At 42.1% G+C, this 14,658-nt stretch overlaps 1 protein-coding gene across 3 annotated transcripts in view; it reads right to left on the reverse strand.

Annotated features, from left to right (window-relative positions):
* Positions 1-14,658, reverse strand: part of EXOC6 (exocyst complex component 6) — a 75,774-nt gene that overhangs the window by 8,327 nt on the left and 52,789 nt on the right. For all 3 annotated transcript variants that reach the window (XM_014965959.1, XM_014965950.1, XM_014965970.1), the window contains one exon: positions 12,929-13,002. In XM_014965959.1, coding sequence (XP_014821445.1) covers positions 12,929-13,002 — 74 coding nt within the window. The remainder of the gene's footprint in view (positions 1-12,928; positions 13,003-14,658) is intronic.

The following is a 14,658-nucleotide window of genomic DNA, read 5'->3' on the forward strand; positions in this document are numbered from 1 at the left end:
CCCCGGCCGCCCGACCCACTGCTCCAGTGGGCTCCCACGGGAGCTGCAACCCCCCCCCCCAAAAAAAACCAAACAACCCCCCCCAAACAAACAAACAAACAAGAGCGGGATGGTGGCTGTTGGGAAAAACACACCAAACCACCAACACCCCACCCGAAGCGAAGCCGCAGAGTGACACCGGGAGAGCCCCCGCCATGGCCGGTGCCACACGCCCGGGCAGCCTCCCGGGATGCGGCCAGCAACAGAAAAAAATTAAAAGGCAGAGAAAAAAAAATACAAAAAAAATCAGGCAAAGCCCAAAAGGGCGAGAGTTAAAAAACAACCGCGAAGGGGCTTTGTGTCCCGGCCGGTCCCAGCTGCTCGCCCCCGGCGCCGGGCCGGTCCCGCACGGGCAGCGCCCCCTGACCCCTGGGTAACCCACCGGGACACAGCCCCGGGCGGAGCAGGGTGTCCCTGCCAGCCCCACCGCTCCTAGTGACACCGCATAAACACCGTACGCGGGGTGATCGGAAAGGACTGTGACGCCATTAACGCTCTTTTTATTTTTTTATACCTAAGCCTTACAGAATAAAGGCCTTTCTGAGCAAGGGATAACAAAAGGGTCAAAAGGTCACAAGCATTATTCTAAGTAGGTAAAAATCGGGGAAGTTGAGATTCATTGAAAAGTGCAAATTGGAACTTCCTTTGCATCTTGCGACATTCCAGCACGCTCAGCTTTTTCTAATTTTACTTCTAAGTAATTTAATTAATCTACTTCAATGTGTATCTTTTACTTTTAAATAATAAAATGCTAAAGTCTTCGTTTTAGGAAACAGCAAGCTATCTAATCTTCTCAGCTAATCAGTAATCTAAACAGATTTAGACATTACCATTAAAATCCTCAAGAGGAACAGTGTGAAAATACATAGAATTTTTTCTTGAAGCGGTGCAACTGAGCAGTCTCTCACATACAGTTTCCACCTATAATTGACACAGCGTGTGGTTTGCACTGTGTACAGCAAAATATTCTATATTTTCCTTTGTTTTGTTTTTGCTTTGATCAGAGATGGAAACAATCTCCCTTTAATAGTATAAAAGCCACCTGCTGGGCATTGCAGACTACAGCTAATTGGTAAATTCTTTGAAATTTAGATATAATGGATTTTGACCTCTTTAATTAAAAAAATCCCAAAGCCTAGAATACTGGTGAACTCTTCTGGGAAATGAACAGTGTCAAGCATATACAACTGCAAGCTACGCCAAATCTTTTCTTAGGAGAGAATACAGAAATACCACTGCAATTCTCCCCTCGAGGACGCGTGGCTTTTGACCTAGAAAAGAAGCCCTGTGACTACTGTTAGCTGTGATTCATTTAAATCGTTAAGATAAAGGAATAGCAAATACATTAATATTTCAGTTATTACTACTTCAAAAAAACTACTCTATAAAGCTCCAAAGATGAAAGGGACTTTTTCATTTTAAAGACAGAAAAGTGACAAAACCACTCTCAATCGTCCCCCTCCGATATCTCCCGCCCCACGGAGCCCATGCTGTACCCATGTACACCTTTTATTCTGAAGAACAAAGGGGTTTGATGACTGAAGAGGAAGCCAGTCAACCAGAATCATGGTTGTTTCATAATTTCTGACATAACGTTAACCTTTCAGCGGAGCTATAATCTCATCAGCTGGTGAACTCTGAAGCAGCGCTCTCTTCCCTTTGTTAAAACACTTATTTATACTCTGCCCAGCAAAACGGGGCTGCGACCCCGGACTGGGACTGGCAGGCACTGCACTGGCAATACAGTGAGGCTTTCTCCTTGGTCTCTGCTCCTGCGAATACACCTTACCCAGGCACGCGCTTATTTCACAGGGATTAACAAAAAACCCTGCACAAACACCCTTTTAACACCCCCTTCAGTTTGCCAGGTGTTACCTCCCTGTTCATTACAGCACTTACTCGATGGGAACTAGAAGGTGAAGGACCAGAATCAGAACTGACACAGACAAGTCTTACCCACTCTAAACTTCTCCTGGTCGCAAAGGAAGAACACAAGTATTTAAAATATAGATATCAAAGTCCGGTTTACAAGGGAAAAAGGCAGAGTTTGCTAATTGTAGAATAACACCGTACCGACCAAATGCAATTGGCACTTCATCAGCTGGTCTTCGTTACTGCTGACAAGTACCTTGTTAGCCTGGTTAGCGAGTCTGCCTGCCACTTGCCAAAATATTTTGTTTTATTTACTCCTGGTGACTTATTTTGTGAATGGAGTGAATTTTAAAATCCCCCCTACCGATCACATAACTGGAATAACACACATTGGTCTTGTATTTCAAAGTGTAAATTGATCTCTTGATCTCCGACTGTCTCCCTATCGGCTGTGCTGCCCTTTTCTGGATGGGTAGAACAAATGCATTTTCAAAGTGATGTTATGGGGACTTAGCTATGCAATTCCCATTAGTGTCAATGGGGGTCGCAGGCTAAATTCCTAGGCAATGCTTTGAAAACTGAGCCCTGGATTTTCAAAGGAGGATAGTTTGTGTTAGAAAGGCAGTGTCTTTCAGTTTTTAAGCCACTGCATTAAAACGAGTCTTTTTTTTTTTTTTTTTTAAAGCACTTAAGAATTGTGCCTAAATTGAGGACATTTAAATGTTCACAAGAATGAAACAGCTTTATATTTAAATGCTTCCATCTGTTTCAAATTTATAAGGGGAAATCAAATCTGTCACTATTTTGAATGCTGGGACACAATCCTTCCCACATTTGTAAGTGTATAATGTATAAACTCGGGGGTTATGACACTGGGACCTGGGAATCGTTATGCTAAGAAGAAATCAGAAGTTCCTTGTGTTCAAATAAATGCTTTATAACCTAAATGCTCTGAAAGGGCACAATTCTTCCCTAAAATCTGGACCTTGGGTACACCGTGAGAGACGCCTGCACTTGTTAAGAGCACGCCCAAATGCTGGTTTTTATTCTTGGGCACTTCAAATGCCTGCAGAGCACAGCGCCTCTGCTCCATCACCTGAACAAGCTGGTTGCTGTCACCACAGTCAGAAAAACACTTAACAACGTATAATTTTTAGAAATCCCATTAAAACTCCAAGCAGCCCAAGATGTAACTCCTGAGAAAAGCAGTGACAAACAGCCAGGCCCTACACCACACACAGCGCAGCTACAGGTAATACCTCTTCAAAGAAGATTTGTTTAATTATAGTGCAAATGTTTATTATGAAGTGTGTTCTTCATCATTAAAGAATAAGCTGGACTAGCAGCAAAAGAGCCGTCCTTTGAGCCGGGGAGCAGGGGAGGGTTTGAAAAGCGGGGCTGGCAGGCAGTCAGCTGCCGGAGGGCACGGCTCCGGCCAAATTGCTCCTGTCAAGCCCGTTAGCCTGTACACCGAGTCCCTTCAGACAAAGCATAAAACTGTGTCAATGGTAAAATCTGTGCGGATTAAAAATCGTGTATTATGCAATGGTTAGGGCATTCACCTTTTTTTTTTTTTGTTTGGGAGCCTCTGACGCAGAGGTGACGGCGCTCCAGCAGCACACTGGGGTGACCGGGGCAGCCCCCCAAAACAGGACATCCCCCTCCCACCCCAACCAGACTTTGAAAACACAATTTCAGGTTTTAAAATTATGAAACATTTAGTGTAACACAGTTAAATTTAAGCTGTCATTTTCATTTGGCTCCTGTTTTTTCCTCTTTTAAACACAGACTTGCAAGTAGCACTTAAACACTGAAATTTGCCAAAACTATTATTAACTGAGAAGGTATATTTTTACAGTTAAGTTTAAATAAACTTTCTGTAAGTTTTTTTTGTTTTTTTTTTTCAACTGCCCCAGACTTGTAGGAGGCTGACTTTAAAGTATTTGTTCATCTACAAAATAATGCCATGAATGGCATGTGATGTGGCACTGTACCTTAAAGCATGTTTCTGGGATCATTTGTATCAATCCTTCCTGTAAAAATCCATTTGATGTGTTTCACTAAAAAGATGTATTAAAAAATTCCAAAATCTAATGTTAAAATTAGATTTAACCGCCTTCTCTGGTTTAGAGAAGGTGAGAATAATTAGAAATCATCTAACTTGGTGTAACTGGAATAAAATTTAAACACAAACCAAGCCCCCTTAACTTCTGCACCATGTTCTGGAATTGAACACTCCTGTCTCATTTGCCATGCTCAGAATTTAGCAGTAGCCACGAGCCACATCACCTGGGGCTCTAACAGCAGGTGGGGAAATGAGTTTGTTTCAACACAAAGGTCTAATTATTTTTTAATCTGTAACTTTTTGGTTTAGTTTATTTGTAAGATTTCTGTGGTTCTCAAAATGCTGTAGATCTAAAATAAAAAAATCACAGTCTCAAGGCTCCAGATTCTTCTCTTAGGTGGCCATCAATGCCCTCAGCATTTTATACACAGGGAGTCTCCTTGCAAAGCCCCTGCAGGAAGCAGATACAAATACAGCAATGGCTCAGAAAAGTATCTCAGCTGATCTCAGTGCTGAGTTAGACTATGTGGGAAGCCACTGAAATCTAAGACACCACAGGCCAGAAACCAGCACCATTCTGTTTGCATCCAGAAACAAGAACCCAGTGCAATCCCTAAGACAAAGCCACTTACAGATGTGCTCATCCTGAGTTTACTGTAAACAGATAGTTATTTCTTCCAAAGTAGTGCATTCAGGGTAGGGCTGCGGAACCTCCCTTGGCAGCAGATGAGGTTACATCCCTTAGGGAAAGCCACAGCAGACCCAGGGACCACTGGACAAGGAATTCCACAACCAGTAGCTCAGGAATGTAAATACAGAGAAGTTAAAAGCAAGCCCAAATCACTAGACAAAAGTTTCATATTCTTTCCTGGACAACCTTCACTTTCCTCTTCAGCTCCCACAACGTGTTCACTTCCACATTCGTATCTATTAAGTGTCTCTAAAGACATTTAAGCAAATACTACACCCCGTATAAAATCCTGGTACTGGCTTTTGTTTTTCTTGTCTAGATAACTTGGTTTAGCAAAAGCCCAGTCTGTTGCAGTAACAAGAAACCCAGATAACTCAGAATTTGTTTTTGTTGGCTTTTTGCAAAAGATCTTTCTTCTCCTGCTGCCTTGTTTGCAAACATTTTAGGAAAAACCCTTTCTGCTTAATGCCAACAGTCCACTATTACTTCTTTTCTAAGAAACACATGTACAAGAAACTTTTCTCCTTAGAATTTGTTTTCCTTACAATACACCTTTTCTCATTACTTCTGAGGTGATAGTATTTTCTTAAAATGTTCTATCTGAAAAATAATTTTTACAATTGCTCTGGAAGAGAGAAAAATTCCAAAATACACAATATGCAATTTGTAATAATTATTCCTCATATCTTTACTCCAACAGGTCCCAATATACATGGGACTTGTGCTGGGTAATGATGGCACAACTCAACGCCTAATGCCTCTTCCAATTTGAAAACCTTTTCCCCTGATTTTACTTGCCACTTTGAAATGTTATCCCTTTCTGGTGAGTAATCCTGTGCCAGATTCTTTTGCTTCTTAAACGAACATTATTCTCACCCTTTATTGACTGACCACATCTATTATCACTTGTAAGCAGTGTTAATCCTCTAGTAATTAACACCCTTATTAAAGTAATTTTAACTCTAAGAAGTTTAAATCGCATTATTGGTTTTATTTAATTAAGCTGTGGGGACTGTTTTACACTGTCATTTGAGTTTTCAGTTTGTGCCCCCCACCCCTCACCCCCGGTTACCTGTGTATTTCTGTCTCGGAATTATTCAACATCATTCTGTTTCACTGCAAACTTTTTAACTATCCACTATGTCAGCGGACACAAGATTCAGAGACTATACTGAATGTATTGCCATTTGGGTGTGCATTTCAATGCAATCATCCACGCTTCCATAGGGTTCAGTATCTTGTTAGTGCCACTTTTAATCTCCTTCTCATACATCCTAAGCAAGGGCAAAGATTTTTATTTAAGCTTTAAGATTACCAAAAAGAAAGGAGAATCTGAATCAACCCAGTTGTGCCACTTGCAAAGGTGGGCTCAGCAGTTTTTCTGTTACTTCGAAAATAAGTCAGATTTTAATGTCGGGTGGTTTTTTTTTGTGTGTGTGTGCTTCCTGCACATCCTTTTCTACAGGAAAATACCTGACGGCCCACGTTCTACAGATCCCAGGGAAGCTCCTCCACTGACACGTCTGACACGGGGTCAAGAGAAGAGAACAGTGGTTGAGCTTCTAATTTTTGTAATTCGAGTGAGAGATTTGCCAATTCAGAAATTATCTGAAAGTGAACTTTCTGAAGCCTGTCTTCCTGCGCATCCTTTTCTACAGGAAAATACCTGACGGCCCACGTTCTACAGATCCCAGGGAAGCTCCTCCACTGACACGTCTGACACAGGGTCAAGAGAAGAGAACAGTGGTTGAGCTTCTAATTTTTGTAATTCGAGTGAGAGATTTGCCAATTCAGAAATTATCTGAAAGTGAACTTTCTGAAGCCTGTCTGCCAACAGCTCCTTCTGCAAAATAATAGAAACCAACTCCAGATAAGGTTTATTTTGTGCTTTCTCTCAAACGGCCTTGGAAATGAGTCCTTTATGAGCAGTTTCCCAGGCAGGTAGCATGAAGAGATTGAGTATCTTGTCCAAGAGAACTGAAGCCTTTGGGTTCTGCATCATGGACAGGGTATAACCTGTACATACACTGCAGCTACCAGGGATGCAGTGCTGGTGTCATTTCCATCATGATCTTACAGGGAATTCCACTGTAACTATGGGATGCGCTTTTTTTGAACAGAAAGGTTTTCTGGAGATAGGAAGTTTTCATCATAAACTGCAGATTTTGAATGAATTTATTAACTATTTCTAAACCTTGTCTTGTCTAAGTGCTGATGACTAAAAAGAAGAACTGAAAGGTGATTAAATGTGACAGTTGCTAGTACTTATATAGGGACTCAGAGGTGTCCATCTAAATACTCTTGACACCAGCTTTTGCCTATTTTTTGTTTGCAATACCTGCTTTGATCAATGTCTCCAGTGAAACTTTAGTAATCTCTATAAGGGTAATATTCAGAAGCTGGAACTCCCCTGCACTGCTCTAAGAAGTCAAGTGTTTCACCTGCACATGACAAATGGGATCAACAAAGGCCATTTCCTGTCTCAGTTCCAAAAACTATAAATTCACCCAAGAACAACAAAAAAACCTCTTGTTCAACTAAGGCAAAGGCTTGTTCTTAGGAAGAGGCTGTTATCGACAGGTCTCTAACTCAAGCTGAGCCAGTGCTTCACGAGTTCTGTCGTTCTCTACGCAGTAGAGATTTCTTGTCAGCTCATCTAATTCTGGTTCAGTAAGGGGGGAACTAAGAGAACTGTATCCCTTAAATGAACTACCTTAAAGAAACAAGAATAAAATTATTTTCTTGTTTTTGATAACTTCCATGGTTTAGGTACCTACAGCATGTTTACTGTCAATTAGAAGATGACATTCAGTTCAAGCATTACACCTCTCACCACACAGTCCTTTGTGCACAATCTGTACTGTACCTTCCTCTGAAGAAACTGGCACAGTTTTTGCCATAAATGGAGTCGTGTATCTTGTAGTTCCATGGCCATCTGTATATCGTTTTAGTTAACTAAAGTATAAATAAGGCTACTGAAGTGGTGTAAAAGCATTTGTACACTAAGTTTTTCAAACCTGTTTCTAGGTATGTCCCCTCATGGTCGGTAAGCCAGGACCCAGAGCAAAACCTTGGTGGGTTACCAGCATGTTATTTGCACTTTTCTGCTGGAAAAGGGGCATTCAGGTGCTGAACTGGATACAATCTGGTTTGCACTGAATTTGATGAATGATTCAACGTCCCAAAGAACACACATATGCCTAATACCTGGCACATGTGCTCTTAGTTCCTGGCAGTAACACCTACTGCTGGGAAATGACTGACTTCCCATCCTGTTTTTACTCTCAAATCCTTATCAAGATAGTGTATCCAAAGCCCTGCTTGTTTTTGACCCCCTGCTGTGAATTTCTGTGCATTTGTTTCCAGAGCTTCCTAATTCTTACCAGCTGGCAGGAATAAACCCCATGCAAGTAATGAGCCGGCCTGTTTCTGTGTGCAGAGCACTGATTGGGATCTTCCTCACAAACACCTACACACCCCACTTGTGACCCCAGCCTGCTGTGACTGCCCACAGCTTCACAGAACCCAGCGGAGAGGGAGAAACCACAAGTCAGAGACTCCACCGGGGAGTACAGGTGCTGGCAAACAGACTGTCACGTTCCTAGGAAAAATTCCCATTTCCTCGTAAGAACACAGGAGAAGCCATTGTGTGTCGGTGACACACGTTCAGTGTGCAGTGACGCTCAGACAGCTGTGTAATTTTGAATACAGGTATGTATATGCACACTGCCCTGTGTGACGCCAATACGTGAGACATGGAGCCCAGAAGTGTCCCTACCTCCAGGGGTATGCATGCAACACTACAGTTCAGAAGGTCTGCAATGTTTCTACACCAACATTACACCAGAAAATCCATTACAAAGTAAATGGGCAAGCAACGCAAGAAACTATCAATGCAATTTCCAGTATGCTTTGCAATCAGAAGAAAATGTACTATACTTTTAAATATCAGGTACTGATTGTTAGCTACATTTGCAGCCTAGGCTATAACTCTGCAGGCAATGATTTGGTTTCAAGAATAGGCATTTGTTATCACCCAGTTGGTTAAGAATCAGGAAATTTGCCCTAGGACAGCAACTGCTGACCTCGCAGGCTACCATGAGGTTATCGCTCCTGTCCACTACACACTACACTGGCTCTCCAAAGAATAATGCACCAATTGTAAGATTCAGGCCTGTTCCTCACAGTATTGAAGTGTCCAGGACACCCAAGAAACTGCCTCATATTCCAGACCTGTAACCCTAGTCTTTAGGCACAAAAGAACAGATCATAACCAGGACAAAACTAATCCATGTCAGAGGCTGAGCTCCCTCAGAGACTAATTCAAGTGGGACAAACTAAGACCTGTTTACTTCTGAAGGTTAATTCCAATTGACATAGGATCCAAATTGGCAGTGAAATCCCCAAAGTTCATCCCACCTCACTCTGGGCCACTACGCTATATACCCAGGCTCCCTATACAGAGATTATCTCCAGCACACAATGCAGGTCGCAGGAAAGCTGGGTCATCGCCACGAGATGCCAGAGACCAGTCTCTTTAAAGCAGCACATGCCACTTTGATAACTGCCTTGGTGAGCTGGCCCAGCCCTGGGTGGCTTTAGCTAAGTGGGGTGACAAAGGGCACAAGCCATGATGCAGTCACTGCAGCTGTACGGAACCATTAATCTAACCCAATTTTCTTTGCTGCTTCAGGGGCTGCTGAACCAGCTGGAGAAGCAGGTTCTCGATGACCATGGCTATGGGGTTCTCTGTTAGTGTGGGGAATTGTATATTGGTGCTCTCCCTGCAGTCACTCCAGCCTTCCCTCTAAGAAAATGCCAAGAGTTATTCTGTGGTTCTACAGCCACTGCCCACACAATCCCCTCTATCAGCCCAGCCATGAAGCTGCATAGGTACATATATCCTGGGAAGAACAGTCCACTGGCTCCTATTGATGCAGATTCCAAAGTCCAGGTAGACAACATCCACAAATTCCCAGTGATGCAAAAGCCAGGTACGTTTGTGACTACACTCATTACCTACCAGTCAGGACGAAGCAAGTAAAATGGACTCCCCCATTTGAAGCAAACCACTCATATAGACGAGACGTCCAAACATGAAGTTATCCTGGATTAATATTTTAAGATTACTGCATGTGATCTATAAGCTCTTAAGAGCTTCAGAAACTGTGCCCCCCCACCCCCGAAAGTTACTTTCTGTCTTGTTTGCCAAACATATATAGCAGAGCACAGGCAAATTGTGCCCCCCCCACTCCCCGAAAGTTATTTTCTGTCTTGTTTGCCAAACATATATAGCAGAGCACAGGCAAAACATACAAATCATAAAGTCACCTATGCACGTAAAAGTCTTCCAGCAGAAGAAGACTGGAGAGAGAACAAATGCCCTACATGTGATGAGCCAACCACACCAAGTCACCTTGTTGAGATGCTCAGATACTACAGTTATGGGAATAGCACAGAAATCTTTACTGATTGGGCTTTCTACAGATTACCAGGGGTTTTAAGGAGCACGTTAAGTATGACAAGAGCACGAGAGGGGATAGTATAAGGAGAAAGAGGTGGCTCATGAAAGGAGACGCCGATAAGTGCCTGCCCTGCTGCAATTCTTGGCTCCCTGCGCTAACCACTGCCCTCTCCTCAGCAGCAACTCTTCCTCATGCCAACCCCTTCTCTGTTTGCTCTTCCACCTCTGTGGAAAGGAGAGGGAAAGAAGTGGACTTGCTGGGGACAAGGTGCTGTCTTTCCATTGTGCTCAGGGGAAGACAGTGGATCAGGAACTGTTAGGACAGAAATACCAGTTCTTTTCACAGCCGCTCCTCCCCCAGAGTAACACCCAAGCACGGCTCTTCCCTCTCCGTCCTCCCAGCTGGCTCCTTGTGAGCAACCTTACTCCTTTAGCAAAATGTGCTACACTACTCTCCTGGCCCAATCCTCATTAATCTTACACACTGCCCTCGCACAGCAGCGAGAGTAAGCCCTTGCTGAGATAACTGGCTTCCATTAGCAACCCGGTGACTGGCAGGAGGATAAGGTCTCGTCCCTCGCAGGTCAGCTGCTGTTTAAGGAGAGGGCAATCCCGCTGATCCATCTTTTAGCTACAGTCTCTCACTGAGTCCCAAATCTCCTGCCTTTTAGCTTTGATACGGTTCAAGCTCTCCCCTCGTATCAGCCCCCACCTGTCATCAGCTCCTCTGCACCAAACAGCCAGCACTGGGAGCGTGACCCGGGGGCACAGGCCGGGTGGGCAGGTAAAGCCCGACCACGGGACCCACTTCCTTATCTTTCATATCCTGCAATTCACGGAGAAGTATCAAATTCAAACTGAAAAACAGAAGCCTGACCTTTTATAAGAACCTTCTGAAAAAGGCTCTGTTGCCTTTCTAAGTATTCTTGAAATGAACTGTCATCCACCCTATTAAGACAGAAATGGATCACAAATAAGGAAGAGAGGGAAAACACTCAAATCCTTACTAAATGGCAAGTGTTGTTTTTAATGCCTGCTTGCAGTACCTTTATGCTTTTGGTGAGGCACACAAAAATACAGTCAAAACCAAGACAAGTATACTAGAACTGTTCTACACCTGCAAGCTCCAATTGCAAGCTAATGAAGAGAGCTGCCCAGATTTTTGCTGAAAAGGATTAGATTCCCATGGCATATGGGATGCTCACAGAGCATCCTCTATAAAGCATTACTTGCAACAAGAGAATTCTAAATGTAAGTTGCTAACATAAAATGAGAGCTATCATAAGCAACATAATCCCTATTTATGTGACATGTTTAACAGCTGGTGCTTAAAACATACAGAAATATAATTTATTTCCTGTAGCAAGTATGTACACACCCTGCCCTCCAGCATAGCTGGAAACCACGTTTTCCCTTGAAACACACACAGGCTCCACAAGGATTTACACCACTTCCACCGATGACAGAAACCGTGCCAAAATCTCTCACCATCCTTCCCCCTCAACCAAACTGAGTTAGTACAGATTGGAAGGTGTTTAGCACTTCTAACATTGATAATAGAAGGAGAATAAAAAAGAACCCAAAAGAAGAAGGCTGCTAGTCAGGGCAGGACTTGTGGTATGTGACATCTGGCAGAACACACCTTCACACACTGAACTCTGGAACTCCTGATGCACAGGTACCACACGGACAAATCTTACGGCCACGACCCTGTATCCTCCTCACGCAGCCCAGTTATCCCACTGTAGACATTGTTCATTGCTACGTAACTGTGAGAAGGTAACAGGTAACTATCTTTTAACCTTTCAATTTAAAAATACACCTTATTGAAGTCCTTTCTAACTATTAGGAGAAATTGGAATACTTTTGCCTCAAGAATTTTCCCTTCTCAAATGCCTTCTCAATCTCTGTGAAAAATCTGTTAAACTATTAATAGCAAAAGTATTCCTACTATATAGATAATTTGGTATGGAATTGTTTCTACACCTCTTTTCCGATGACTTTGACAGGCTCACAACGATGCTGAAAAATATCAGCAACATCTGCAGAAAGCTGAAGACCCTCCACGTGCAGTTAATGATTCATTATTATTCATTTTGTGAAATAATAAATCTTTTCTAAAAAAGTTTACTTGAAGTATGAAAAGCTTTTGAAAATGAATTGCTATGGGAGGATATAGTGTCAGAATTTACGGAGAGAGAGGAATAGAAATAACTATGTGAAATTAAGGTAAGTAGATTTTAGTCTGGAAAAACCTTCCTTTTGCGAGAACTGTGGAAAAGTGCTTCCAATATTAAGGCATTTAAACTTAAATGTGATAGAGAATAAAGATCAGCCAGTTGGAGTAAAGCTGCTTTCTGACCGTTTAAAAGAATTCTATGCAACAAATTAAGGAAAGGAAATGCTAAATAACACAATGCCTGATTCTGCTCTCCGGGGAGCATTCTGTGGACAGAAGCAAATTCTCCAAATGGCCTGAGGCCAGCATGCACCAGGGTGACGTGTGCCCTCTTGCAAAAAAGCAGCACAGGATCTTTACAAAATTGTCAGGACCAAAATTCAGTCTTATCTCGATGGAACAGCAGCACCAGCAGCACAGTGCCCCCTAACAACATCCCTGAGAAACAGTTCCATGCTAAACTACAGGGAATAGTGCCACTAATAACACTTCAAATAACCGCTTTTCAAAACTAATTACATGGGAATGCAAAAACATGAAAGGTTCTTGAATTTAATAACTTCGGCACTGGTCAAAAGGGGAAATTAGCAGGATAAAAACCAACAAGTAGTGTCTTACTTGTCTGAGGTCGATGAAAGCTAACTGCAGGGTGTCTCCCTGGAATCCTGGCACGGGCTCAGAACTAGCAAACACTGCAAAGAGAGGTTAAAAATATTACTGATGTGAATTTTTCAAAAAAATCTAACAAAAAATCAAGATTTATGCAATATAAATGCTAGCTAGCATTAAAATGAAACTAGTTTGATAGAAACAGATTAATAACTCAGTGATTAAAAATAAACAAACCAACAGACAACTTCTGCACATTTTTTCAACAATCCCAGAGAATAATACCTTTAAGAGTATCATTAGGAATTTTGATTAAAATTCTAACCCAGTAGTAATGCTACAGCCACAGAAGCCAACAGCTTTTCCTGGCCCCAGGTGAATGATTACTGAAGAATTTCAAAATAACGGCAATTCCATGGCTGTCAACATATTTTCAAACATCTGCTTCTGTTACAGCATCCATGCTGTAAAAACCCCACCACTGGCCAAAGAGCAATAAAAGACAAACACTGAGGTGGGAGGTAGTTTAACGTGCAGGTGACAGGTAGAAAGCTCTACGTGCCACAGTCAGAGCAGAGCTGAAACGCCCGCTCATGCCTTTTAGCCAGCTTATCAATGATGGACTTCTGCTCCTTTTGAACCCAAAATGAGGCTGGCAAAATCGGAAGGCAAAGCTTTATTCAAAATGCAAAAAATGGTAACATTTACAGTAATGAAAGAAAGCTATTTGTTTAAATTAGGAAACAATCAATAATTGTTAAACTTGAAAATAAATACACTTTTTGTTGTTCTTCTCCCAGTCACACATTTGTAACAGCCACTTGCAGAAACACCCGCTGCCTCACATCCCTGTTCACATCAGACATCTCACTGCAAAAGAGCCTGAGAGAAGTTTCCTTATGCTTTTCAGTTAGAGCTCTTCACAAAACTAAGGGGATATTACTGTAATTGTTTTAGAGAGGTATCATCTGAGGCAGTGAAAGGTAACATTTTTTTTCCAAGCTTGAGAAACAGCTTATTCAGTGGTAAGGGAAACAGAACAGAAGTATCCAAAAAATGTCCAGATCCAGTGCTTAACTCTACCATGCTGCATGGACTCCTACTAACATTTAAAAGTAATATGAAATCCTTAATGTTTGGTTGGGTTTTTTTAATGGCTAGTTAGAAAATTTGGATCATCAACTGAAAGTAAAATCCAGAAAGACGCTGGTGTCCAAGGAAACACGATCATAAAATAGTGGGCTCAACTGTTTACTTCTGAATGTACGGTTTCAACTGAGAGTAATGAATTCAGACAGACCTTTCACAAGTCTAGAAATTATTATATGGAATGCAACTGTAAATGAAAATTAATAAAGATTCTTACTGAAGTGGTAAAAGAAGCTACTAAGACCACGTCACAGTATCTAAGAATAGCTTGGAAATAGATGAATACAGTATCAGAGTAGCAGCTTCACCAGTAGAGGCAGAATTTATTACTTATATTACAGTGGTCATGGTTATGGACAGTCACGTAATAGGAAATTTAATTAAACTTGAATATGACTCCATACCTCATCAACCAAAGAAATAGCAATCAGACAGTGGAGGGAGAACGCTGTACTGACACAGACAAGTGTTGGCAAGAGTTGGCAAATACTCAGGGATTGTACTCGTTGTACTCAAGTCTTGTATCCTTTCTGCAGCTCATGGGGCTGACACCCTTTGGAGTTTATCCCAGTGCACTAAATAAAGCACTA

Source organism: Calidris pugnax, unplaced genomic scaffold (assembly GCF_001431845.1).
Source record: "Calidris pugnax isolate Ruff unplaced genomic scaffold, ASM143184v1 scaffold64, whole genome shotgun sequence".
Taxonomy (NCBI): domain Eukaryota; kingdom Metazoa; phylum Chordata; class Aves; order Charadriiformes; family Scolopacidae; genus Calidris; species Calidris pugnax.